We start from the raw sequence: 21,765 nt of genomic DNA, 5'->3' as shown, positions 1-21,765 counted from the left end.
TAAATCTATAACGGTAACTCAAGGAAACAATCTCCCATAAACTATGCTCAACTTAACAATCTTCAATAACTAGTGAGCTTAATAGACATAATAACTAAACTCTGCCCTTTTCATCATTTAAGCCCGGGTTTTCTCGAACCACAAACAATTTACCAAGAAACTGGCTGTTAACAAATTAAGTGGTAATGTTATTGAAATATGAAACCTCACATTCTTGGTGCAAACTTGCAGCTGACTGGGGCTCAGTACGATTTAGACAAAGACTGATGACCAATTCCTTGTTACCCAGAGAGGTAACTTTGTATTGACAGAAAAGCCAAAATGTTAAGGAATTTACCATGAAGCCCCACCTAGTGTTTAGGTAGAAAAAATGGATATCAAAAGAAGCCTGCAACTCAGTCATCAAGATGATGTATTCACAAAATGGAAAAGAATTCTCATATGGACTCCATTTGGAGCTTCGCAGTTAAAAATAGTGTGGGATCCATGAAATAAACTAATATATCACTTAATGATATGTTAGATTACCGGTTAGTAAAGTTTCATATTTCGGAGGATGTGGACGAGGATGCATCCAAAAATCTCACAGAAATGCATCTACTATCTCTGTTAAATTATACACTCAGTGGTTATATATAGGCTAAGAAATACAATATTCATTTGATGAGAGCTGAAAATCATATTTCTGTACAGGTTCAAAGAAATGAAAACCATTCACCTGCGGATGGAAGCAACAAAATGGCCGATTACAACGCTGAAAGGAAGACAAGTCCGGATTGTAAGCCAATTTCACCCATTGAACTCCTAAGATCCAAGTAAATTTCGAAGCTGCTGGTTTTCTTTCCTTAGAGACTTCACCTCTTTTATCAGCTCTGCTTGATTTTTCAGCATGGAACTCGTCACACTTGACATTTCCATCTGTGCAGAGATTTCAAGATACGAATGAGTCGAAACATGAGCAAAGGAAGTGTAAATGACATGACACCGTTTTTGGTTTGGTAGTATCTGATATAAAGTACTACACTACCTCCTGCATATGAAACTGTCTCAGAATCTCTAAATGAAGGTTCCTCATGTCGTCATGAATGGATCTCTGAAAGGAGTCCAGAGTTTCTTCCAAAGTGCGTTGAAAAAGCTGAAGTGTAAATGAATTTCCTTGTTGGGCATCTGTCTGCAATGCCTTCTGTTGTTGCAACGGCCCTCCCTGCCACAAATAGTAAGATTAGAGACCAACATTTTCCCTATCAAATGGCAACATTTCATGCAAGTAACCCCCTAAAAATGTGCATAATTGAAAAGCACTAGAATCAAAAGTCCAAGTCACGGCACAGCATATAAAAGCATTAATTGGGAAGAGTATCCATACGTTCATTGCAGGAAGAATCCCTGATTCTGTGACAGATAATGTATCAAACTTTGATAGGTTATTCAAAACTTCTTCCCTAGTCTCAGAACCCATTTTCTTTGTTTTCGGTGAGCCTACGCCTACTGGAAGCCCATCACTGAAAGATGACGTAGTGCTTAACCTCTCTGCATATGTAGAAAATCTACGAGGCAGGGTCATAGTTGTGGTTCTAGGTGAATCTTGGTTGCTCAGTCCAATGGTTCCTCTGGTGCCAAGAGACAAAGATGCAGCAGTAGTAGAAAAGTGTTCAGGAATTGACAACGAAACTTCTTGTGAGATTACATCTTTTGTGCGCATATTTGGGTAGCTGAAATTCAAATTTGTCAAAGAAGTAATGCTGCTTTGGCTAATTGATGATGACGGATCTTGTAATCCAGAAATCATTGAACTTGATGTCTGACTACTTGAACTTGAAGCCAACATCCCAAAACGCGATGGTAAAGTCGCTGGCTGCCTCAGTTGGGCAAATTTATCAGATAATTTCTCGCCGCCCCAAGCTTCCGGAGGAGTAATAGATGAGTCTTCATTCTTAGAATTCAAGGTAGGAGCAGGAGTGGAACCCAATTGACCAGAAGAAGATCGAGAATCATCCTGCCAGAAAATCAAGTATTAGTGAGACTAAAATCACCATTCTTATGCTGTACAACGACCCGAAAGCTCCCGCCAGAATTCTTTGGTTCAATCAAAAGAACCTGAAAATCATGGCGTCAAATGTGAAGAAAAAAGTGCATACTTCTCAGTATGCCTAACAAGTGTCGTCGTATTCACTTTATACAACTAGTATCTAACACGTGTCTTTGGTGCTAAAGAGGGTTCGAGTGTCTTATACTAGTCAAACATAGGCAGGTTACCCAAAATAAAGTATCCAATCTTCTTAGAAAACTATTAACTATTAGATATCATCTATTATGCTGTGTAGGTTCTCATTTGAGCAATTATGACAGCAAAACATAAGGTTATAGCTCAACAATCAACACTATTTATATCTAGCTGTCATATATCTGGAGTATAAGGCAATAGAGATTGCAGAAAGGTGATCCTAGAATACTGAAAAACAACTTGCAGTGAAGAGATTAGCAATACCTGTTTGGAAGATGAAGATTTCCAATTAAATATTGGATGATCACTTGGCCCATCCTCAATAGAAGAGAACCTCCTACTTGATGAAGGAAACAACAAAGGTAGAGGTTTCTTGTCAAATGGATGGTCCTTCTTCAGTCCATTTTGATCATCCCACAGCTTATCCAGTGAAGGTGTGATTGGCTGAACATCCACAAGGGGAGAAAAAACCTCCATATCATCCTTGAAGTTGTAATTGGAGCGAGGAGCATGTAACCTGGTTAAGCTTCCCCCTGGCCGCAAATGGCTACGATGTGGTGTTTCCTCTGCAGTTGAGATTGTGCTGGAAGTTTCTTTTAGTGAAGCTTCAAAAGTTAGACCTGAATGGCCAGGATTTCGAGAACTGGATGTTGTTGTGGACAGAGCAACGGTGGATGTAGTCACAGACGGAAGTGGGTCAGGCATGAGAATTGAATCTTCAATAGCACCTCCCAAAAGAGCAACGTCAGCAGCGCAATTGCCTTCATTTACAATTACAGGTTTTAACCTCTGCCATGATATACTTGTAACTGCCTGGATTGTACTGCGCTAATTAGTAAACCTAGCATGCCATCAATACTGCTTACGAATAATACTGATAACAAACGAATGAAACGAGATTCAGGTAGAATGGTTTGAACTTCATAAGCACAAGAACAAACAAAAACCATTTCAATGGCTGTTTCCAATTTATCTTAACACCATATGTACTGTACAAAATTTAAAAAAAAAATTATAAACTGATGATGTTAAAAAAATGAAATTATGAACAAAACTTTTTATTCATGAACCTATAGCAAGCAATATAAGAAAATGGTAAAGAAAAACACAATTAAACGAAACAAAACAAAATAAAGCAAAGCCGATGATGGAAAAAAAATGAAATTATGGACAACATTTATGATTCATGAACATACAGCAAGCAATATAGCATAATGGTAAAGAAAAACACAAATTTAGAAAAGAAAAAAAAAAAAACAAAGCCGATGATGGAAAAAATGAAATTATGAACGAGATTCATGATTCATGAGCCTACAACAAGCGATATAACATAATGGTAAAGAAAATTCCAGCAAAGCGTACCAACTTAGGAGCAGACAAGGATTCTATGAACAATGGAGGAATACCTCTGAGCTACTATAAGCACGAAGAACAATGTAAGGCTCTGGTTTCCCACGAACATCATAGAAAACCACACGCCCATTGCTTGTTCCAGCAGCAAGTATCAAACCATCATCTCTGAACGCCATTGATGAGAAAGGTGCCTCATAAGCAATGAAAGAAGATGGTCTCCTTGATCCCGAGTCGTAAGTGTACAACTTCTTATCGAGCCCAACACTAGCAAGAGTCTGAAAACAGAAAAATAATTAATTTGAATGATTTTTACTCAAGTGGACAACCTCTCACTCTAGTTTTTTGCTTCCACTATTCTTAATCTAAAACATAATAAAGCAAGATATCACTGATCAATAACGAATAAGAAAGGGACCTTATCATTAGATGGTGAGAAGCTAATTCCAGCAGTTGGTGCAGAATGTTGTTTCTGCCAAGAAACCTACACATAAACAGAAGTACGGAACCACATTATTGCAACATAACTTATGAAATAAAGGCTACTGTGAAACATAGAAACCTAAAGAACAGAATGAAATATAAGGTTCATCACATAACATGTCAACACCAGAAAATAGTGAAAGACAATGAGGCAGGCCAAAGTAAATTAATGGCATGGATAATGGTTGGAACATTAAAGATCTCAAAATTCTGAGTAGTCATACATTAATAAACGTTGGCCAAAATCTGGTACTTTAGATGACAAATAGTCTTTCCACAGCCCAAACAAAGAAAAAAAGGGCAATGGAAATTTCATTTTTGTCCCCCAGATCCATCCAGGAATCGATCGGGTAGGTTTCTAAGATCCCCTGGAAAGACAATCCTAACTAAGGGAACATATCCGTCATTATTGAATGACTTGCAGCAGAAACAAAGGCATTGCAAATGTCTTAAAACAAGAAAGATGTGGGTACTATAAAGGCCACAAAAATATCGTCCGTAACAATTTTTTATATTTATATCGATAAGTAACAAGCCATGTTATTCCTACAACAAGAGAGTCGGCCAAACCTTAGGGTTACGGCCAGTTGTGTCCCATAGATGTACAGTTCCATCGTCACCTGCAGTCACCAAAAGGTGTCTGCTAATACGAGAATAGTCGAGCACCCTCAATACCTGGTCTTAACAGCCATCAGAAAGGACAATTAATTGAAAATCAGATCATCTGCTATAAATATTGAAAATTAACCAAGATGCAATAAACTTCAACAACCTGTTCATTAGGGTCTTTAAGTTCAGCAGCCCTTGCACCAGATGCAAGATTGTGAAGTAAAAGATCCCCACTAAGACTGATTGAAGCAAGGTGCTCATCTTTACAATTGTACATAGCTCCTGTTATAGTATTGGTATGTCCTCTCAACCATTTTATACATCGTTTTCTCTGCAAATCCCATATTCTTACAACATGACCACTCCCTCCAGTACACATATACCTGGAAACCTTGTTGCTGAAACTTATAGAAAATATGGATTCCTGTACAAAAAGTTCAGCCATGAATAAACTAAATAATTACTCATCACTTGCCAACATTCCCTTGAGCTCCTAATCTCGAAGTAAATAAGATGCTACTACTCCATTAAACAACCAACTGACCTCTATGTTATCTCCACCATCACTACCAGCAATTGGAATGGTTCCCATGCTCTGACCATTCTTCCGCCACAAGGAGATCTTCTTATCGTCGCCGGCACTGGCCACAACCAAATCTACAAAAATAAAATCCCAGTTGTATCAAGAGAAAACAGAACCACCACCTCAGAAGTAAACTAATGCATAGCTCAAGAAAAGTTAAGGCCAAATCTATGAACCAAGAAACTCCAAGACAAAAACCGATAAAGGGTGATTCAAGGGGGAGAAAATGAATCTAAGCGACTCACTTGTATGATTCCACTTCACTGAATTGACTTGGTAACCCGGCGAGGGAGTGTAGCTCAAAGTGCACGGATCGCCCAGATCGTTGGAATAAGCAGAAACATCAAATAGTTTTACAGTATCTCCAGCACTTGCAGCCAGTAATGCCATTGATGGATCACCCGAAGTCATGAGTTGTGTCTACAAAACGGAGGTTTAGGAAGAAAATCTAGAGGAGCCACCAAGCTTCCCAATTACCGAAGAATTTTACCGAGAATATAGAAGAAATCGGAAATTACTATTCTCGGAAGAAAGGGGGAAGACAATAACAATAAGAACGGATTAGAGAAACGGGAAGTGGATTTTCATGTTCTTTTTTTCCTTTCTAATTTTCTCCTTTTCTTTGGTATGTCTGTTCTTTTTTTCTTTTCTTTTCTTTTTCTTTTTTTTTTTTCTTTTTTTTTTTTTTTTTTGGCCCCTCTGGCAAAGGAGAAACCCTACCAGTAGAAGCCGGGAAGAGAAAGGGATGGAAATTTAAATTGATGAGTAATAGATGGGCGCCATTTTTAATACCCGGTTCTAAGGCCCATCTATTTATTTTGTCAATTTCTATTGGGCCCAGGCTCTTCAAAGGCCCATCTATTTATTTTGTCAATTTCTATTGGGCCCAGGCTCTTCAAAGGCCCATCTATTTATTTTGTCAATTTCTATTGGGCCCAGGCTCTTCAAAGGCCCATCTATTTATTTTGTCAATTTCTATTGGGCCCAGGCTCTTCAAAGGCCCATCTATTTATTTTGTCCATTCTATTGGGCCTGGGCTCTATTTCTTTTTTACACTTTTTATCTACAAAAATTAAATAAAAGCGTTGACGGGATGATTAGTAAAGACTTCGTCTCGAGTTGAAGGTTCAAAATTTTCAAAATAATAATAATAATAATAATAATAGTTTCAACAAAACTAAATCTAAAGAAAACAAGATTCCATTTCTAATATTGTGGAATCCATGGTAATGTCATTTATATATTCAAAAACTGTGATTTTTTTAATATAAGTTAAGTTTAAAATTTATTACCTGTTATTTAATAAATCTTTGACTTTAATGTTATTTTTAGATTAGATTTTAGACGTATAATTAAAAATTCATAATTTTATTGGACATTAAATTCAATTTTTATATCTGAAAAATTATTAGTACTGGAATAATTGAACCTAACTACACTTGTAATTTAACATCTAGTAAAGGCAAGCATTTCTACAACAATATGATATTGACTCAGTAAAGGCAAGCATATAATATGATATTGACTCGGTAAAGGCAAGCATATAATATGATATTGACTCAGTAGAGGCAAGCATATTAGAAATCACGACACTCTATAATAATATGATATTGTTTCAGTAAAGGCAAGTATATTAAGAACCACGACCGTCTATAATATGATATTGTTTCAATTAAGACAAATATATTAAGAACCACGACAGTCTATAATAACATGAAAATGTTCACTTCTCGTAACTTTATTTTTATTTTTTCCAACTCATGATTTTCTTCCCCTTGACTCATCTCTCAGCTATCCAACAAAGCTTCCATTAAAGAGCGAAGAAAGAATGGTATCAAATCCGAGAAAGAGAGACCAATAATTGAATTTGGCACCAACAACAATCTAAAGATCTCACTCAATAGAACAACAAAATCTCGGGCTTCTCTACGTTACTGTAATCTCAGGTTTCTAACATTTTTACCTCCTGCGATTACCAGGTATTGACTTGTCCTTCATCAATGGCCATTCTCTTGAAAGAAACAAAACTATTAGTTAAGAATTTATTTAAAAAAGAATGACAATAATAATCAAAATCATAATCATAACAATAATAATCGAAGAAGCTACATCCTGGATGAAAAATCTCCCATTTTCCACAGAAACAAAACAGAAGTTCCTATAGAAATTGAAGAAGCAGTCTGAGTTTTTTCCATCTATAAAAGAAAAAAAAAAAAAAAAAAAAAAATGAAAGGGTATCTCTCTCTATTCATGGTGCCTTTTACAACAACAAAAAGAAAAGGGGGAAAAAAAACTCTTCCTTTTAAGTTCCTACCACCAGCCCCCTTTGTTTTGTTTCCCTCAAACCATCATCATCATCATCATCACTAGATCAATTAGAGCAACAAGTTCTCTTGTTGTAATTGCCTGAGATATTAGCGACGTTGATGGTGGTGCCGTGAGGGATGCCGGGGGTGGAAGCGGCTTCCTGAGCGGCCAAAGCTTTCTTGCTAATGATGTGGTAAATGTCGAGCAAAATGGTCTGAAAAGCCTTCTCCACATTCAAGGCCTCCAAGGCTGAGGTCTCTAGAAATGACAGCCCTTCTTTCTCTGCCAATACCTGAGCATCTTCCGCGGAAACTGCCCGGAGATGGTTCAGATCAGCCTTGTTTCCGGCCATCATGATCACGATGTTGGAATCAGCATGGTCTCTCAGTTCGCGTAGCCATCTTTGGACATTGTCAAAGGTTTGTCTCTTGGTAATATCATATACCAGAAGTGCCCCCACTGCTCCCCTGTAATATGCACTCGTTATGGCTCGGTATCTCTCTTGCCCTGCTGTGTCCCATATTTGGGCCTTCACTGTCTTCCCCTCTACCTGTCTCAAACCAATTCTAAACATTCATTTACTTTAATCATACAGAATCAATTTATCAATCCAAAAAGATAAAGCAAATGTCATTCTCGATTGTTGATCATTGTTGACTTACTCCATAGTCTAATTCTAAACACTTTTGCCTCAAATCCGTTCATAAGCAATTGAAATGGACGAAAATGTGCATCATTATGTATTGTTCCGAGTCAGATTCACAATTGAAACAATTGAAATGGACGAAAAACACTTTGACTTACTCCACACAGTCTAATTCTAAACACTTGTGCTTCAAATCCGTTCATAAACAATTGAAATGGACGAAAAACACTTTGACTTACTCCACACAGTCTAATTCTAAACACTTGTGCTTCAAATCCGTTCATAAACAATTGAAATGGACGAAAAATGTGCATCAATATGCATTGTTCCGAGTCAGATTCATACTTGGGGGAAAGGAGGACAGGATTTCCAAACCAAGCCTATTTATACAATTATGATAGCGATCTTCTAATTTATTCGAGTTCGTCGTGATCGATCCAAAATCTCCTGATAAAAAATTCTCGAAAACTTCTATAATTGTTAATTAAGTAACGGAAATTTACGATCAACTATAGAAAGTAATTCATCGATCTTCATCGAGGTTAATACCTAATACGGATATGACTTCAAATTGAAGGAGGAAAAGGAACAAAAAAAGGAGGTAGCGTAGCCAACCTGCAAAGTCCGCGTAGCGAATTCAACTCCAATTGTGGATTTGGACTCCAAACAGAACTCGTTCCGCGTAAACCTGGAAAGAATGTTGGACTTTCCAACGCCAGAATCACCGATCAAAACGATCTTGAAGAGATAATCGTATTCGTGATCCACCTTGTAAGCCATTTGATCAAATTCCTAAACAAATTCCAAGCCTAACACCTGCCAGATCCAACGACATACGATTCAGAACAAAGAAACGCATTAGCAATCGCATTTTGCGTGCATAATAACAGCTTAAAGAAAAAAAAACACGATCGATGGAGGATTAAAAGAGAAGGAAGAACTAACCATAAAGAAAATGGTGAATGGATTGGGAAGAAGGGAGAGTGGAAATTGGATTAGGAATTTTTTGAAACTTCTTAGAAATTTAATTAGCGAGTTTTAAGGAAAGACGAGGGATTTTAGAGAACCAATGAAAAGAAAACGGAAAAACGGAGGGAAAGGCACTGAAGACGGCCTTTCATGTGGCACAGAACGCCGCATGGGCATAAATGGAAAATTATTTAAAATAATCGCCGTTTCTATTTTCTCCCCTTCATTTTCCATAAACAAACATTATTAATATGTAACCTTTTTTTCTTTTTTAATGCAAACTGCCAATAACTTCCCAATTACCTTTTTTTTTTTTTTTTTTTTTATAAAAGTCAAACTATATATTGACCAAAATTACCATTTAACCCTCAACGATGCACAAAATTACCATTATGCATCGGAACACAATTTTTTAACGACAAACACGATGTTTTTATTTATTTCTCAAGTGATGTAAGTCACTATAGGTTTACAATAAGCACAATACACATGATTTCTCCCCTAAACTTCCAACATAGTTGGAGCAGAGAATGCAGCTTCAAGGTAGTTCATAGCCTGCAAAATGTAAAGCAGATAGTAATTATAAATGTTTCGTTCTCCTCTCTAATCAACGTAGATATACAAACCTCCACAGTTGTAGCCAACGGGGCGTTCAGCAATGTTGCAACGTTTTGGAATGGTGATAGCAATTTCAGGCTTAGCTCCAACCATTGCAGCTGTGTTGGACAACATAACAGCACAGAGACAGCTGGTGCTTTGGCCTAATTTCCTGACTTGATCGCAGCATCTATGAGAAACTGGATAGTAAGGGTCTTTGGAAGCAGCTAAACACGGCATCATTTTGAAGGCCTCTCTTTCGGGATTAGACGGGGCACACTCGCCCCTTTGTTGACCATAATAATCACACCTTGCAGTAACCAGAAACAGCGCTAGAAACAGCAGGAGAGAAGTGTATTTGTTGAGAGACTCCATTCTCTGCTTGTTCTTCAATGCGATGAAGACATGGGTTCCCAAAGGCCAGTTTTATAGTCGAGGAATAGCAACTGTTCTTGGAGGAGTTGGGGTTTGTGTGTGAAATCCACAACTTTAAGTGGATATTGCACTAATTATGTAAATTTAAAAATAATATTATTAAAAAAAAGTTAATTTGTTACTAATATTCGTATTGTATTTTTTTTGTGGTTGTAGGTGAACCCACTTAATAAAGTGGTATCACTTGAGGAAATGACATTTGTTAATTTGGGCAGCACTATCTCCACTAAATCATTTGGCAATTTATTTTGGGCTTAAAGGACATTCCATTTACATTTACAAACCGACTTACCACTTTCCCATTGCTAAGTGGTTGATATGAATAGTCAATCCACACTCTTATAAATTGTGGTTTGTTCTCCTCCCTAGCCAATGTGGGGGGACGTCACATATTCACACATTCACGAATAGTGATATCCATTTTATCCAAAGAGAGATTCCCGTTTAGACTGAAAATGGAAAAGGGAATGTGAATTTTTTTACGTTAGACAAATAGGACGGGAGATGAGATTATTTTCTTTGTTCCCATCTCCACTCAAATCTCCACCTATCTCCCTTTGTACAGACTCTAATTGTAATATTTAAATTAGATTATATGGTAGATTTTTCTAGAAAATCAGGTTTATATGTGTTTCTTATAAAAATAAAAATATATTGAGTTATTATAACTTTTTAATATACTTAATATTGAAAATGAAACTACTATTTTTTAAAATAATAATAAATTGGAAAAAATTAAGAATTCTGATAAATTTTACAAAAACAAAGAATTATATAGGTGGTTGGAAAGGCTTCCGAGTCTCCGCCCATCAACACCTATTCACAAGTAATTTTGTAAAATATTTTTAATCTTCTTGATCAATCTAAACAGAAATATATATATATATATATATATATATATATATATATATATATATATATATATATCACAACCTAAAGTTTGGGTTAGAATAGTTTATATTATTTCGGTCATATGAACAAGTGAGGACATTTACAAAATGAGTTCATATTTCAACTTAGCTGGATGAAGATAAAGTAGTTAAGAAAATGATAATTAAGAAGCATTCCAATGAAGATGAACAAAATGAAGGAGCAAAGATGAACCGAGTTTCTCGTTCTGTCTATTTTCTTCCGAGTCCAAGCAAAGTGGACTGAATCAACACCTAAACGATAACGGTACAAATTTCCAGTCCGAAATAACCCAAGATCTGGACTCCATTCAATCTCGACCTGACGATTGATAACGATACCGAAACAGTATAACAAGAATTAAAAACACTACAGGTAAGGAGATCAAGAATCGTGGTATTTTCAGGAAATACGCAGCGATCTAATTGATAAAAGCGTAAGAAACAAGGCAGATGTAAATCACAAGGGCAAATGGAACCAAAATCACGAGCGGAACCACCGCCGCGTAAGTCTGAGAGCTACCGCAGCTCAGAGTACCAAGTTTGATCTGAACAACATTGATAAGCGCCATCATGAGGAATCCACAGCCGCAAACCGAGCCGATTCCGGAAACCAGCATCCCGATTCGGACGGCCGTTTTGTTGACGCGAACGAAGAACTCGGTGGGGTGATAGAAGGGGGTTTTGGAGATCCGGATGGCCTGCTTAAGGCCGAGGGCGATTAAGCTGGAGAAGAGGAAGGAGCTGAAGGAATAGACATGGAAGGCTACCAGATTCTCGGCGACGTTAGGGGCGGCCAAGCAATTAGGGCTTTCCACGAGATTGTTCGTCGGGTCGTTGGGGTTCCAGGCTAAGCCTAAGAAGACGGCCAGAGTGAACATGGAATTGACGTTTACGATGCCGTCTAGGGCGGACATGTGAATGTTGGTGCCGGTCGGCATTTTGCAGATGGCGGAGGAATGGCAGATCCCGGCGGGAGTGGAATGGAGAAGGGAATTGATTGAAACGCGTGGTTTACGCGATTGGTAAAGTGGGCGAAGAAATTGAGAAAGGTGAGAGAGGATAGGAAACAATCGTGCACTTCTTCCTGTCGGAAGGAAGTTTTGCTCTTTATTGGAACGACATGACGTTCTTGTTGAAAATAGACAAAGTAACGCACACTTCGCCTTCACGATATGGGATACTTGACGACAAGTCGTATTAAAACACTGGAAAAACGTAAAAACAATTTCGCCGTTGCCGGGGATCGAACCCGGGTCACCCGCGTGACAGGCGGGAATACTTACCACTATACTACAACGACTTGACGTTTGAAGCGGGAAACACTAAGAGCATAGACAAGTAACGCAGACTACGTGGGACGACAAGTCGTTTTGAAAAACGGTAAAAAAATACTCGCCGTTGCCGGGGATCGAACCCGGGTCACCCGCGTGACAGGCGGGAATACTCACCACTATACTACAACGACTTGAGGTTTGAACCGGGAAACAGTAGTTGATAGACAAAGTAACGCAGACTACGTGGGACGACAAGTCGTTTTGAAAAACTGTTAAAAAATACTCGCCGTTGCCGGGGATCGAACCCGGGTCACCCGCGTGACAGGCGGGAATACTTACCACTATACTACAACGACTTGACGTTTGAACCGGGAAACACTAAGAATATAGACAAGTAACACAGACTACGTGGGACGACAAGTCGTTTTGAAAAACGGTAAAAAAATACTCGCCGTTGCCGGGGATCGAACCCGGGTCACCCGCGTGACAGGCGGGAATACTCACCACTATACTACAACGACTTGAGGTTTGAACCGGGAAACAGTAGTTGATAGACAAAGTAACTCAGACTACGTGGGACGACAAATCGTTTTGAAAAACTGTAAAAAAAAACTCGCCGTTGCCGGGGGTCGAACCCGGGTCACCCGCGTGACAGACGAGAATACTCACCACTATACTACAACGACTTGACGCCTTTAGTAGAAAACAAGACAAAACATAAAGAAAGCAGCACAGACTTCGCCTTCACGATATAGGACATTGGACGACAAGTCGTATTGAAAACTAAAAAATATTCGCCGTTGCCGGGGATCGTGCGGATTGAATCGCTAAATATTTATAAGAAAAAAATTAAAATATTAACTAAATCAAAGATGGCAAATATTCCTCGTTAAAAAGTTGTGTTCAACATATCTACTAGACCATCGAGTGAGGCTCGGGGTGGGAAGGGATAGTTTTTGTGAGCGGAAAAAAACAAAATAAATAAATAAATAAAAAGTTGCTCAAGAACAATATAGCACAATACAACAATACAAGCAATTCTAGAAAAAACAGCTTTAGGTTCTAAAAAAGCAGAACTCAAGCATCATCAAATAAATACAAATAATTTCTCACAGAAAGAGTTTTTACAACAAATTGATTCTACTCTATTTCTGTATACTATGTTCTTCCTCTTTATCCTCCTCCATTGACTATTTGATCTTGTCAGCCAGCAATTTGCTGCAGCTCACCACACTTTGATCTGCAGAAGAACTGTTTCTCCGCTCTGAACTGCCATTCACAACAATGTTCTGAATTGAAGCAGCCCCTTCAATCGAATCTATGCACGTTTTCGCTTTCGTATCGACGCCAAGATAATTCGTCAACACTCTTTTCACTCCGAACCCGCGCCGAGGAGGCTTGCTTATGTTCTTGTTGTTCAGAAATGGCACTCTCTCCGTTTTGGCTGGACTAACCAATGGAGTTGTGGATGCGAGTTTATATGGAGTGCTCGAGAGATGCACCGAGTAAGCGCCCTTCTTATGACCAACTACATTAACCGTCCCGACCGATGTCAACCTATCCGAATGTTTAGTCAAGTCGTCGACGTGAAGCAAATCGTCAATTCGAGCAATGATGTTGAATGCAAAACTCTCTAACACCCTTGAGTAGCTCTCAAGAATGGACTTTCCAACATCCTGAAATGTGCATTACATGATATGAATATGAATATGAAATGAATGATAACAACAACAAAGTGGAAGAGTGAACATTGGTACCTTGTTGAATTGGATCTTGCTAGTGTCTAAAGTGGTTTGTGTTAGTGTAGGAAACCGTTGCTTCAATGAATTCAAGAGGCTCTCAGCTCTTTTAGCTAAGAACTCTCTCTTGTCACCATCAATCATTAGATCCTTCACCATCTCCCAAGATGATCTTGCAGTAGAACGAGCTGGATTGATCAATGGTTTTGAATGAGCTCGACGCCGCCAGACATAGATCGCAGCCTCGACACGATTGGCAACATCTAGAGCAACATGTTCGGAGGATAAGTCGAGGCAATCGAGCAAATTCTCAGAAGAAAAACGCTCCGACGTAATATACCGGTATATAACATCCCCTAAACAAGCTCTCCCATTCTGCAGCAAAGTTTCAAAATTCAAGCAGTTCTTCAAGGCATTATGTTTTACACAAAATTTAAAACCACTGCCATCCAAACCTTAGGAAGTGTCTCCAAGTATGATTCAGGCACCTCCATGTCAGCCAAGGCAACATTATTGATAGCCATTGCAGCCTTCAATATCTGGTTTGTGCAGTCTCTAGTATGATGCAATTGCTTTCTTGAATCTTCACTAAGACCGCCGGGCGGGACTCGAGGCACCGGTAGCCACCACTTTTCCTGTTGCCTTTGAACTATTTTTCGAAAAGACGACGATCCATCGCCGTCGGAAGCGATGATGCCTTGATCGACATACCAAAACTCGGTATCGACGAAGCTCTCTAGAATTTCCTATAAACAAGGCCAAGAATATCAGGAATTGAACAGTGTAATGAGCAACAAAAACAAGGGTAATCTTACAAGCAGCATGTTGTCCAATTTTCTGAGAGCTGGAAGATTCATGAAGATATCAGATCTTGGTCTGGAAGTCATAACCTCCAGCTTGCTTCCATCAGGGAATGTTTGGAAAGAGGGGATTAATTCAACTATATGGTCACTCACAGAAAGAAGCCACTCTATTTCTCTTCTCCACATTGATTTTTTGTCCTTGGGCAAGGGTTCGAGTCTCCATAGTTGCCCAAAAATGGTAGCTTCAAGATGAACAAAACAGAGTAAATATCCATTAAAGCAGAAAAGAAAGGAAGTTTCATAGATAAAAGCTTACCACAGAGATTGGTAATGGAGTTTGAAATGGCTAAAGCAGTGGAAACCCCTTTACCGGAGCCTGACATGTCTTCTCCAAGCAACAGTTTTGCAAATCTCTCCTTCATCATCTCCATCTCTGTTCATCAAAAAGTTCATCAGCTCCCCAAAATCAAAATGGGTTTTAAACAGAGAATGAAATCAAACTAACCTGAAACTTCAGGAACCGTTTTGTTGAGCTTTGAATCGTTGGAATTGGGGTTTTGCTCAACTTCACGAGCTTTGGAATTTGAACTTCTGCGAAGCTGAGCCTTGCGGATGGGCCAGCCGAGTTGAGGCGGTGAAGAACAGTCGGTGGTCTTTAAGTCTCCGGCGGAATTGTCGGAGCTCGACCTGCTTGAGCCGTTCTCCCCAGACACGGCACTTGAGTCAGTAAACGACTCGGTTCCAACAGCATTGGAACCAAAAGATTCACCGATTTTGTGAGCATTTTCGCTTCTTGTGACCGAAGCAGGTTCCATTTTTGGAAAAGAAGAGCAATTTCGAGACCCCAAAAGGGAAGGAAAAGAACGAGCACAGTGGGTTTAAAGAAGCTTGAATGGTTCACCAGGTTCAAACATGGCGGAAGGATTTCAAATTTCTCTCTCTCTCACTGTTTCTCTCCTTAAAGGTTACTGCGGAAGTGCGACAGAACAGGACAGGCCAACGTTTAAAAAAAAAACATTAAAAAAATAGAAAATTGGCTGCAATCCAACGGTGATGTCTTGAATTTTGAATCCGGTTTCAGCTGCCCCTCTCTCAATCAAATTCAAAGTACGATTCTTTTTCACCTATTTTTTTTTATGTATATTTTGATTTGAATGAGTTTAAATAATAATATCTGAGCCAATTGAAACCAATTATTTATTAACATTTATTTTTTAAAAATGTCTTAGAAATTAAAAGAAAATTACAAAAACAATAAATATATATATAGTTTTAATTTTTTTTTTTTTTTATTTATCCTTTCTAAACTTTTCCTTCATATAATTTTTTTTTGTCTCTCCCCAACTGTTTTTTTTTTCTCTCACGGTAGTTTTCTTTTTTTTTACTTTTACTTTTGTTCTCTCTCAAAAGTTTTTTTTTTTTTTTTTAATCTCTAAATCGTATTATTGTTTTATTTATAGGGTTTAATTTCAACCTTAAAAAAATAATAAAAGTAGCTTTATTTTGAAACGTGATTACATATTACACATATTATTATCTTTTTTGTAACATTGGATAAGGTATAAATTTGTAAAAAAGTGACTCTCAAATCTTTTTAATATCTATTTGAAACTTCACCGTCACGTTTATAACTCAACACCTTTAAGCATTTCTATAACGAACTATAGTATAACCTTTCACCTTTTACACCGATAGTCCTATTTCTATTAGAGTGAACTTCTAGCTTCAAAATAATAAATATACATTTTAATAGTTAAATGTGATTGCGTAATAATCTAATAAAAAAAATAGTATATATATAAGATATATATTGTACCTCTTTATTATTAACCAGGATAATTAGTATTTAACAGATAGAATTAAAGTAAATAAAATAAAAAGTCACTTTTTTGCACTTTTTAAATAAAAAGAAAAAAACTTTATAATACACGAAGTTATGCCGGGACCACATAAATAAATAATAATAATAATAATAATATTAAGAAAAAAAAAAAAAAAAAAAACAAACAAACAAAGAGAATGGATCCATATACTAACGGCTTGTTTGGACGTCCGGTATTAAATTAACGAGAATAAAGTTTTATGTACAAAATCCAAGAGGGAGACCACAATGGACGGAGACGCACGTTATTGAAGTAGCCGTTAGAGATGGTCCCACAAATACAAAGTGTTGAAATCCACGACTTTTGTGATTAAATATAAGGGTATGGTGACTTTATCCCAATTTCATGATGAAATTTACTTCCTTTTTCTCCCTCCCTTTACATTTAAACTTTTTGTTTATTAAATTTCAATTTTGAACTTTGAGCTTAGAATGTTCTTTCTAAAATACATAAACTTCTCCCTTTTTAAGGCTACACATAACTCTAACTCAAATTCACATTTAATTTAGTTTTATTTTTATAAAATTACAAATAAAATAAATAAATAATAATAAATCATAATGGCCAAAAATTAACCTTGAACATTTATTTTACTGCCTTCAAATGGATTAAATGTCTCAATTTTTTTTTTTAATTTTATAAATTATATATTTAGTTATATATATATATATATAGTTTTTGTTTGGTGAAAACTCTGTGGCCATAGATTCGACATTTAATAAAAGGGAAAAGGTTAGGGAGCAAGGAACCGAATCAAACGGTTCGGGTCAACATGAATTCGAGTCAGACCGAGTTCTGCTCGGTCCTCTGGTTGCCTTTGCCCGAACCGGCGCCTGAACTTCTACATTCGCGCGCCGTCTTCTACATTACCCCCCTAATGTTTTGCGCTGTCTTCGATTTGCCTTTGTTCGCCGTTCAATCTCACTCTCGCCTTCCCGTCGTTCGATCTCCTTATCTCTTTGCTTGTGCTCGTCTTCCCGCCTTCTGATCTCCCTCTCTGACGACTTTAAGGTTAGTTTTCTGGTCACCGGTGGTTTCTTGAATAATGGGTATGTCCTTTCGATTCGATTCCACTCTAGTACCGATTAGCTCAGCTTCATTTTAATTAATAAAGGAGGAATTTAAACAGTGGAAAATTGGATCAATCCATTCTCTTCCTATTATGTATTCTCTTCTCGGTCTTCGTTTGGTATTTTCAATTTTGTGTTTACTATTTTTGGACTGTTTTGAAACAATGGAGCATACTGTACTTCTGAAACAACTTGCTTATAAGTCGCTAATTGTGCAACAACATCCATTTTTTGTGGATCTGATATTTTTTCACATGTTTAGTATCAAGCCAATGAGAATTTTGTCATAAACTTTCCTCCACGATGCTTACCATTTTCTGGATCAGTTTACCCGCGATGTTTTAGTATCAATTACCATTTTCTGGATCATTTTACGGGGGATGTTTTAGTATCAAGCGAATGCAAATTTATCTGGACTAGCTGTTGATGATTTGTTGGGAGGGAGTCACATATTGGCTAATTAAGGGGATGATCATTAAGGAATACACTGGTATGAGGCTGGAAAACCAAAAGTAAAATCATGAGAGCTTTTGCATGCCCAAAGTGAACAATATCATACCATTATGGAGGTTGTGGTTTCTAACATGATATCAGATCCATGCCCTCAACTTAGCCTTCCTAATCGAATCCTCAAGTGTCAAACAAGGAAGTCAGGGGAGACTATTCGAGAGCTACATAGACTTCAGGGGAGACTCTATGGTGTTCTTTGTTCGAGGGGAGGATTATTGAGCATTGTTAGGAGGGAGTCCACTTTGACTAATTAAGGGGATGATCATGGGTTTATAAGTAAGGAATACATAGTAGGAGGCCTTTTGGAGAAACCAAAAGCAAAGCCATGAGAGATTATGCTCAGAGTGGAAATTATCATACTATTGTGGAGGTTGTGGTTTTTAACACTAGTCAAGAACTTTGATATTAACCCGTTGAAGATACTAGTATTACCATACTAATCACGGGCATTAGGTTACGGTATTTGAAAAAATTGTCCCCAACCATCACGAAGTTTTGAATATAGAGATATCTTTGAATTTCTGGAGATTTTGTTACTAGTTTGCTGTTTTGTCTGTCTAGTTTCTTTTTCTCTCTCTCTATCTTTTACAACTTGGATGCCATTAGTTTGTGTTAAACTAATGTTACTAATTTCTTAATCTGGATAGTTGGGTAGCAGCTAAAGAGTAAATTATTTGAAGAAATTAGATGCCATTTTGCTACTTTATATGTAAATGTCACCACCCAACGTTTTGCTGTACTTGTTTTGTTTGCTTGGATTGCTCTTCGTATTCTAGTTCTTATTGCTAGTACGTAACCATTTGTTAACCAATGGAGATTCTATTCCATCCCCACGAAGTTTATTCACTGGTTCATATGACATCCTCTTCCAAAGTCTCTGTTTCGAGCTCCCCAAACCATCATATTAGAAGGCAGAAGGTTGTAAGACTATTTTCACGTTGTTGTTCCTATTGTTCTGTTGATAATTTCAATAATGTCATCCTTGTAACTAGTGTTTTTATTTTGTTAATCCAATTACATGAACTATTTAAAGAACATGTCATACCTGTGTATGCATGTGAGTCAAAAGTTGCGTATTTAGTTCTGTCAACAATGGTTTAGGTTCTGGCTCCCACCTAAGAGAGAAGTGTTTTCTTTCTTAAAAAACCAATTACAGTAGCCTTTTACTCTAGGAACTCTACAAATTGAGTACTCTTGAGTTGGTTTGATTTTTGTCCCAGGACGAGTTCATCATTACAACAGAGACTTTTAAAAGTTATTCTAGTCAAACTCTTCGTTCAGTTGAAGGTGGCAATCCTAATCTAGGTGGTAGTCGTAAAGTAGGATTTTTAAAGAAAGGAAAACCTTCTAAACAAGCTTCAGATGCTTGGGAGCATTTTATTATAACAGAGGGATGTGATCCTGAATTTTATAGGGTTGCTTGTAAATATTGTTGGGCTACATACGCATGTGATTCTGAGAGCAACGGGATAACAAATTTGATAAGGAACTTAGATAAATGTAAGAAGTATACAAGTCAACGGATTATGTTGAAAGAAAGGGAGATTCTAAGTGTAAATTGATAACTACATCGTTCACGCAAGAGAATTGTAGAACATGCTTGCTTATATGGTCGTATTGGATGACTTGCCATTTAAGTTTGTAGAAAGTGAAGAATTTCATAAATTTTGCCAGGCATTAAATCATAAGCTTGTAGTTCTATCACGAGTCATTGTTTCAAAAGATTGTTCGTTGATAACAGTATAGGAGCCAACAGGGGGGGACTGATTTTCAAATTTAATTTGGAAGGAGAACAAGTTCAACATCCATTATCTACTGGCGAGTAAGTATAGTAACAACATGAACATTAATGTGGTGAAGGAAGAACATTAATCAAATTGTTTCAGTCGGATACCAAATTGGCATGAGTATTTATAAGTGTAGCTGGTGCCTGGTGGTTGAGCGTACTTATCCAGGATGGAGTCTTTCTACTAAGTTCTTTTGTAGACATCGTTTGTTTCTTATTTGTCTTTTGAAGTGCACGTTTTTTTCTCTTCCACTTTGTTGTAGATCAGATGTTTATGTTAATTACTCTCAAGTTTTTGCATTATAATAAAGTGGGTTTGTTATTCTGTTCATGCCCTATCTGAAGATTATTTCAATTGAATGAGCTTCGTAGGCAAGCTTGACTTATCACTAGACTCTCATGCCTCTTTATCCTTGGTTCCATCATTCTTTGCACAATTTCTTATCCTGTATAATCGAAATTCAGCAGATAATAACGTCATCAGTACAAAGGAGTCCCTAGATTCAGAACCCTCTGAAGTGTGTTTCCAGTAAGTTAGAGCTCAGGAAAATGGGTCTGTGGACGCTACTAGAGGGTTTTCTGCTTCTTGCCAACGCGCTAGCAATTCTAAATGAAGATCGCTTTCTTGCTCGTCGAGGATTGAGCTTCTCTGAATTCTCAGGAGGCAGAACAAAATCATTGAAGGGACAGCTTATTGGCCTTGTCTACGCAACACAATATTTAAGAGTTCCTCTCATAATGCTCAATGCACTGTGTATCTTTGTAAAGTTGGTATCTGGATGATGAGATGCCAACTTCAACTCTGTGAAAGTTTACATCTATCATATTATTCTTGATTTCTCTGTTGTAATGTAACAATGGGCTGCTTTAACTTCTGAATTTGTTGCAACATATGTTGCACCATTAGCGAACACTTCTGGGACTTGTCAAGGTAGGAGGGAAGTGACCATTTTTCCCTCTCTTGTTGAAGTAAGATATGGCTAGTTTGGTTTCATATTAGTGTTGCATCAAGATTGCAATTATTTTGATTGTTATGCTAGTTGGTTTGTGTGAGATTCCATATCAGTTAGAGAGGGGAACGCAACATTTTCTATAAGGGTGTGGAAACTTCTTCCTAGCATGTCATTTTCAAACTTTGAGGGGAAGTTTATAAGAGAAAACTAAAAAAGGACAATATTTTGGACCTATAATATTGTATTTAAAACAAAAATCATAAGAAAAAACTAAAAAATGACAATATTTTGGACCTATAATATTGTATTTAAAATAAAAACGCTTGTTGTATGTTGGGTAATATTAAAAGAAACGTAGTGGGTAATGTTAAAAGAAATGTAGTGCATTACCCAAGATGCGAAAGCAATAGTTTAGTCTTTAAATTTCGAATGGAATTATATTTATTTATTCTCTATATTTTATTTTAAAAAATATTGGGGCTGAAATTAGAGAAAAGTTAAGAGAATAATTGGGCGCTTAAAATTTCATATTCACACCCTCAAAAACGACAATTAGCAACAAGACAAGTTAATTTTAATGGGCTGGGCTATACCTGGTTTCGACATGTCGTTGACAATACGCGGTAGGCGGTA

The 21,765-nt window shown here is 37.3% G+C and overlaps 6 protein-coding genes and 4 non-coding genes across 12 annotated transcripts; 1 reads left to right on the top strand and 9 right to left on the bottom strand.

Moving 5' to 3' along the window:
• Window positions 1–569: 569 nt before the first annotated feature.
• On the bottom strand, window positions 570–5,915 carry NEDD1 (Transducin/WD40 repeat-like superfamily protein). Of its 2 annotated transcripts, none has more exons than XR_015422893.1 (10): window positions 5,495–5,915; window positions 5,211–5,323; window positions 4,830–5,090; window positions 4,628–4,732; window positions 3,993–4,058; window positions 3,631–3,852; window positions 2,489–3,037; window positions 1,367–1,996; window positions 1,028–1,241; window positions 570–918 (listed from the first exon to the last, which is right to left on the bottom strand). XR_015422893.1 is itself a non-coding variant. In XM_023681270.2 (10 exons), exons 1-10 carry the CDS (start codon window positions 5,658–5,660, stop codon window positions 805–807), a joined length of 2,403 nt encoding a protein of 800 aa, XP_023537038.2. In that variant the 5' UTR covers window positions 5,661–5,912; the 3' UTR covers window positions 570–804. The 2 variants fall into 2 exon arrangements, 1 of the variants encoding a protein (XP_023537038.2); XM_023681270.2 differs by having other exon boundaries at window positions 1,028–1,204; window positions 5,495–5,912.
• A 1,538-nt stretch (window positions 5,916–7,453) lies between these two features.
• On the bottom strand, window positions 7,454–9,412 carry LOC111790523 (ras-related protein Rab2BV). The gene is made up of 3 exons (XM_023671446.2): window positions 9,148–9,412; window positions 8,818–9,018; window positions 7,454–8,106 (listed from the first exon to the last, which is right to left on the bottom strand). Exons 2-3 carry the CDS (start codon window positions 8,980–8,982, stop codon window positions 7,621–7,623), a joined length of 651 nt encoding a protein of 216 aa, XP_023527214.1. The 5' UTR covers window positions 8,983–9,018; window positions 9,148–9,412; the 3' UTR covers window positions 7,454–7,620.
• A 167-nt stretch (window positions 9,413–9,579) lies between these two features.
• On the bottom strand, window positions 9,580–10,181 carry LOC111779894 (Bifunctional inhibitor/lipid-transfer protein/seed storage 2S albumin superfamily protein). The gene is made up of 2 exons (XM_023660121.2): window positions 9,798–10,181; window positions 9,580–9,726 (listed from the first exon to the last, which is right to left on the bottom strand). Exons 1-2 carry the CDS (start codon window positions 10,141–10,143, stop codon window positions 9,710–9,712), a joined length of 363 nt encoding a protein of 120 aa, XP_023515889.2. The 5' UTR covers window positions 10,144–10,181; the 3' UTR covers window positions 9,580–9,709.
• Window positions 10,182–11,288: 1,107 nt separating this feature from the next.
• Window positions 11,289–12,207, bottom strand: MEE60 (maternal effect embryo arrest 60). Its single transcript, XM_023660006.2, has one exon. It carries the CDS (start codon window positions 12,050–12,052, stop codon window positions 11,534–11,536), a length of 519 nt encoding a protein of 172 aa, XP_023515774.1. The 5' UTR covers window positions 12,053–12,207; the 3' UTR covers window positions 11,289–11,533.
• Window positions 12,208–12,342: 135 nt separating this feature from the next.
• On the bottom strand, window positions 12,343–12,414 carry TRNAD-GUC (transfer RNA aspartic acid (anticodon GUC)). The gene has a single exon. It is a non-coding gene; the product is annotated as a tRNA-Asp (tRNA).
• A 93-nt stretch (window positions 12,415–12,507) lies between these two features.
• On the bottom strand, window positions 12,508–12,579 carry TRNAD-GUC (transfer RNA aspartic acid (anticodon GUC)). Its single transcript has one exon. It is a non-coding gene; the product is annotated as a tRNA-Asp (tRNA).
• Window positions 12,580–12,672: 93 nt separating this feature from the next.
• TRNAD-GUC (transfer RNA aspartic acid (anticodon GUC)) lies at window positions 12,673–12,744 on the bottom strand. Its single transcript has one exon. It is a non-coding gene; the product is annotated as a tRNA-Asp (tRNA).
• A 93-nt stretch (window positions 12,745–12,837) lies between these two features.
• On the bottom strand, window positions 12,838–12,909 carry TRNAD-GUC (transfer RNA aspartic acid (anticodon GUC)). The gene has a single exon. It is a non-coding gene; the product is annotated as a tRNA-Asp (tRNA).
• Window positions 12,910–13,374: 465 nt separating this feature from the next.
• On the bottom strand, window positions 13,375–15,905 carry ROPGEF5 (ROP guanine nucleotide exchange factor 5). The gene is made up of 6 exons (XM_023659473.2): window positions 15,436–15,905; window positions 15,247–15,363; window positions 14,943–15,172; window positions 14,583–14,873; window positions 14,146–14,502; window positions 13,375–14,064 (listed from the first exon to the last, which is right to left on the bottom strand). Exons 1-6 carry the CDS (start codon window positions 15,743–15,745, stop codon window positions 13,579–13,581), a joined length of 1,791 nt encoding a protein of 596 aa, XP_023515241.2. The 5' UTR covers window positions 15,746–15,905; the 3' UTR covers window positions 13,375–13,578.
• A 1,782-nt stretch (window positions 15,906–17,687) lies between these two features.
• LOC111779978 (uncharacterized) lies at window positions 17,688–21,173 on the top strand. 2 transcript variants are annotated; one of them, XM_023660237.2, is made up of 2 exons: window positions 17,688–17,824; window positions 20,648–21,173. In XM_023660237.2, the coding sequence occupies exon 2, from the start codon at window positions 20,729–20,731 to the stop codon at window positions 20,960–20,962; it is 234 nt and encodes a 77-aa protein (XP_023516005.1). In that variant the 5' UTR covers window positions 17,688–17,824; window positions 20,648–20,728; the 3' UTR covers window positions 20,963–21,173. The 2 variants fall into 2 exon arrangements, with proteins under 2 accessions (XP_023516005.1, XP_086977157.1); XM_087121031.1 differs by having other exon boundaries at window positions 20,645–21,173.
• Window positions 21,174–21,765: the final 592 nt, after the last annotated feature.

This window comes from Cucurbita pepo, chromosome 1 (assembly GCF_057944985.1).
Source record: "Cucurbita pepo subsp. pepo isolate OVF chromosome 1, ASM5794498v1, whole genome shotgun sequence".
Taxonomy (NCBI): domain Eukaryota; kingdom Viridiplantae; phylum Streptophyta; class Magnoliopsida; order Cucurbitales; family Cucurbitaceae; genus Cucurbita; species Cucurbita pepo.
Note: the sequence above shows the minus strand (reverse complement) of the source record. Positions and strands in the feature narration are given on the sequence as shown.

Bases quoted from the DNA above. Each gene is read 5' to 3' on its own strand.
- MEE60 (XM_023660006.2), bottom strand. From the start codon at position 12,052: ATGCCGACCGGCACCAACATTCACATGTCCGCCCTAGACGGCATCGTA.
- LOC111779978 (XM_023660237.2), top strand. From the start codon at position 20,729: ATGGGTCTGTGGACGCTACTAGAGGGTTTTCTGCTTCTTGCCAACGCG.
- LOC111790523 (XM_023671446.2), bottom strand. From the start codon at position 8,982: ATGGCTTACAAGGTGGATCACGAATACGATTATCTCTTCAAGATCGTT. The intron at 8,107-8,817 runs GTTGGCTACGCT...GGTTTGAGACAG, and splicing joins TCGCTACGCGGACTTTGCAG to GTAGAGGGGAAGACAGTGAA.
- ROPGEF5 (XM_023659473.2), bottom strand. From the start codon at position 15,745: ATGGAACCTGCTTCGGTCACAAGAAGCGAAAATGCTCACAAAATCGGT. The intron at 15,173-15,246 runs GTAAGCTTTTAT...TTCATCTTGAAG, and splicing joins CTCCATTACCAATCTCTGTG to CTACCATTTTTGGGCAACTA. The intron at 14,065-14,145 runs GTACCAATGTTC...TGCACATTTCAG, and splicing joins GCAAGATCCAATTCAACAAG to GATGTTGGAAAGTCCATTCT.
- NEDD1 (XM_023681270.2), bottom strand. From the start codon at position 5,660: ATGACTTCGGGTGATCCATCAATGGCATTACTGGCTGCAAGTGCTGGA. The intron at 5,091-5,210 runs GTCAGTTGGTTG...CTTTTTGTACAG, and splicing joins ATGGTGGAGATAACATAGAG to GAATCCATATTTTCTATAAG. The intron at 919-1,027 runs GTAGTGTAGTAC...ATCTCTGCACAG, and splicing joins GACAGTTTCATATGCAGGAG to ATGGAAATGTCAAGTGTGAC.
- LOC111779894 (XM_023660121.2), bottom strand. From the start codon at position 10,143: ATGGAGTCTCTCAACAAATACACTTCTCTCCTGCTGTTTCTAGCGCTG.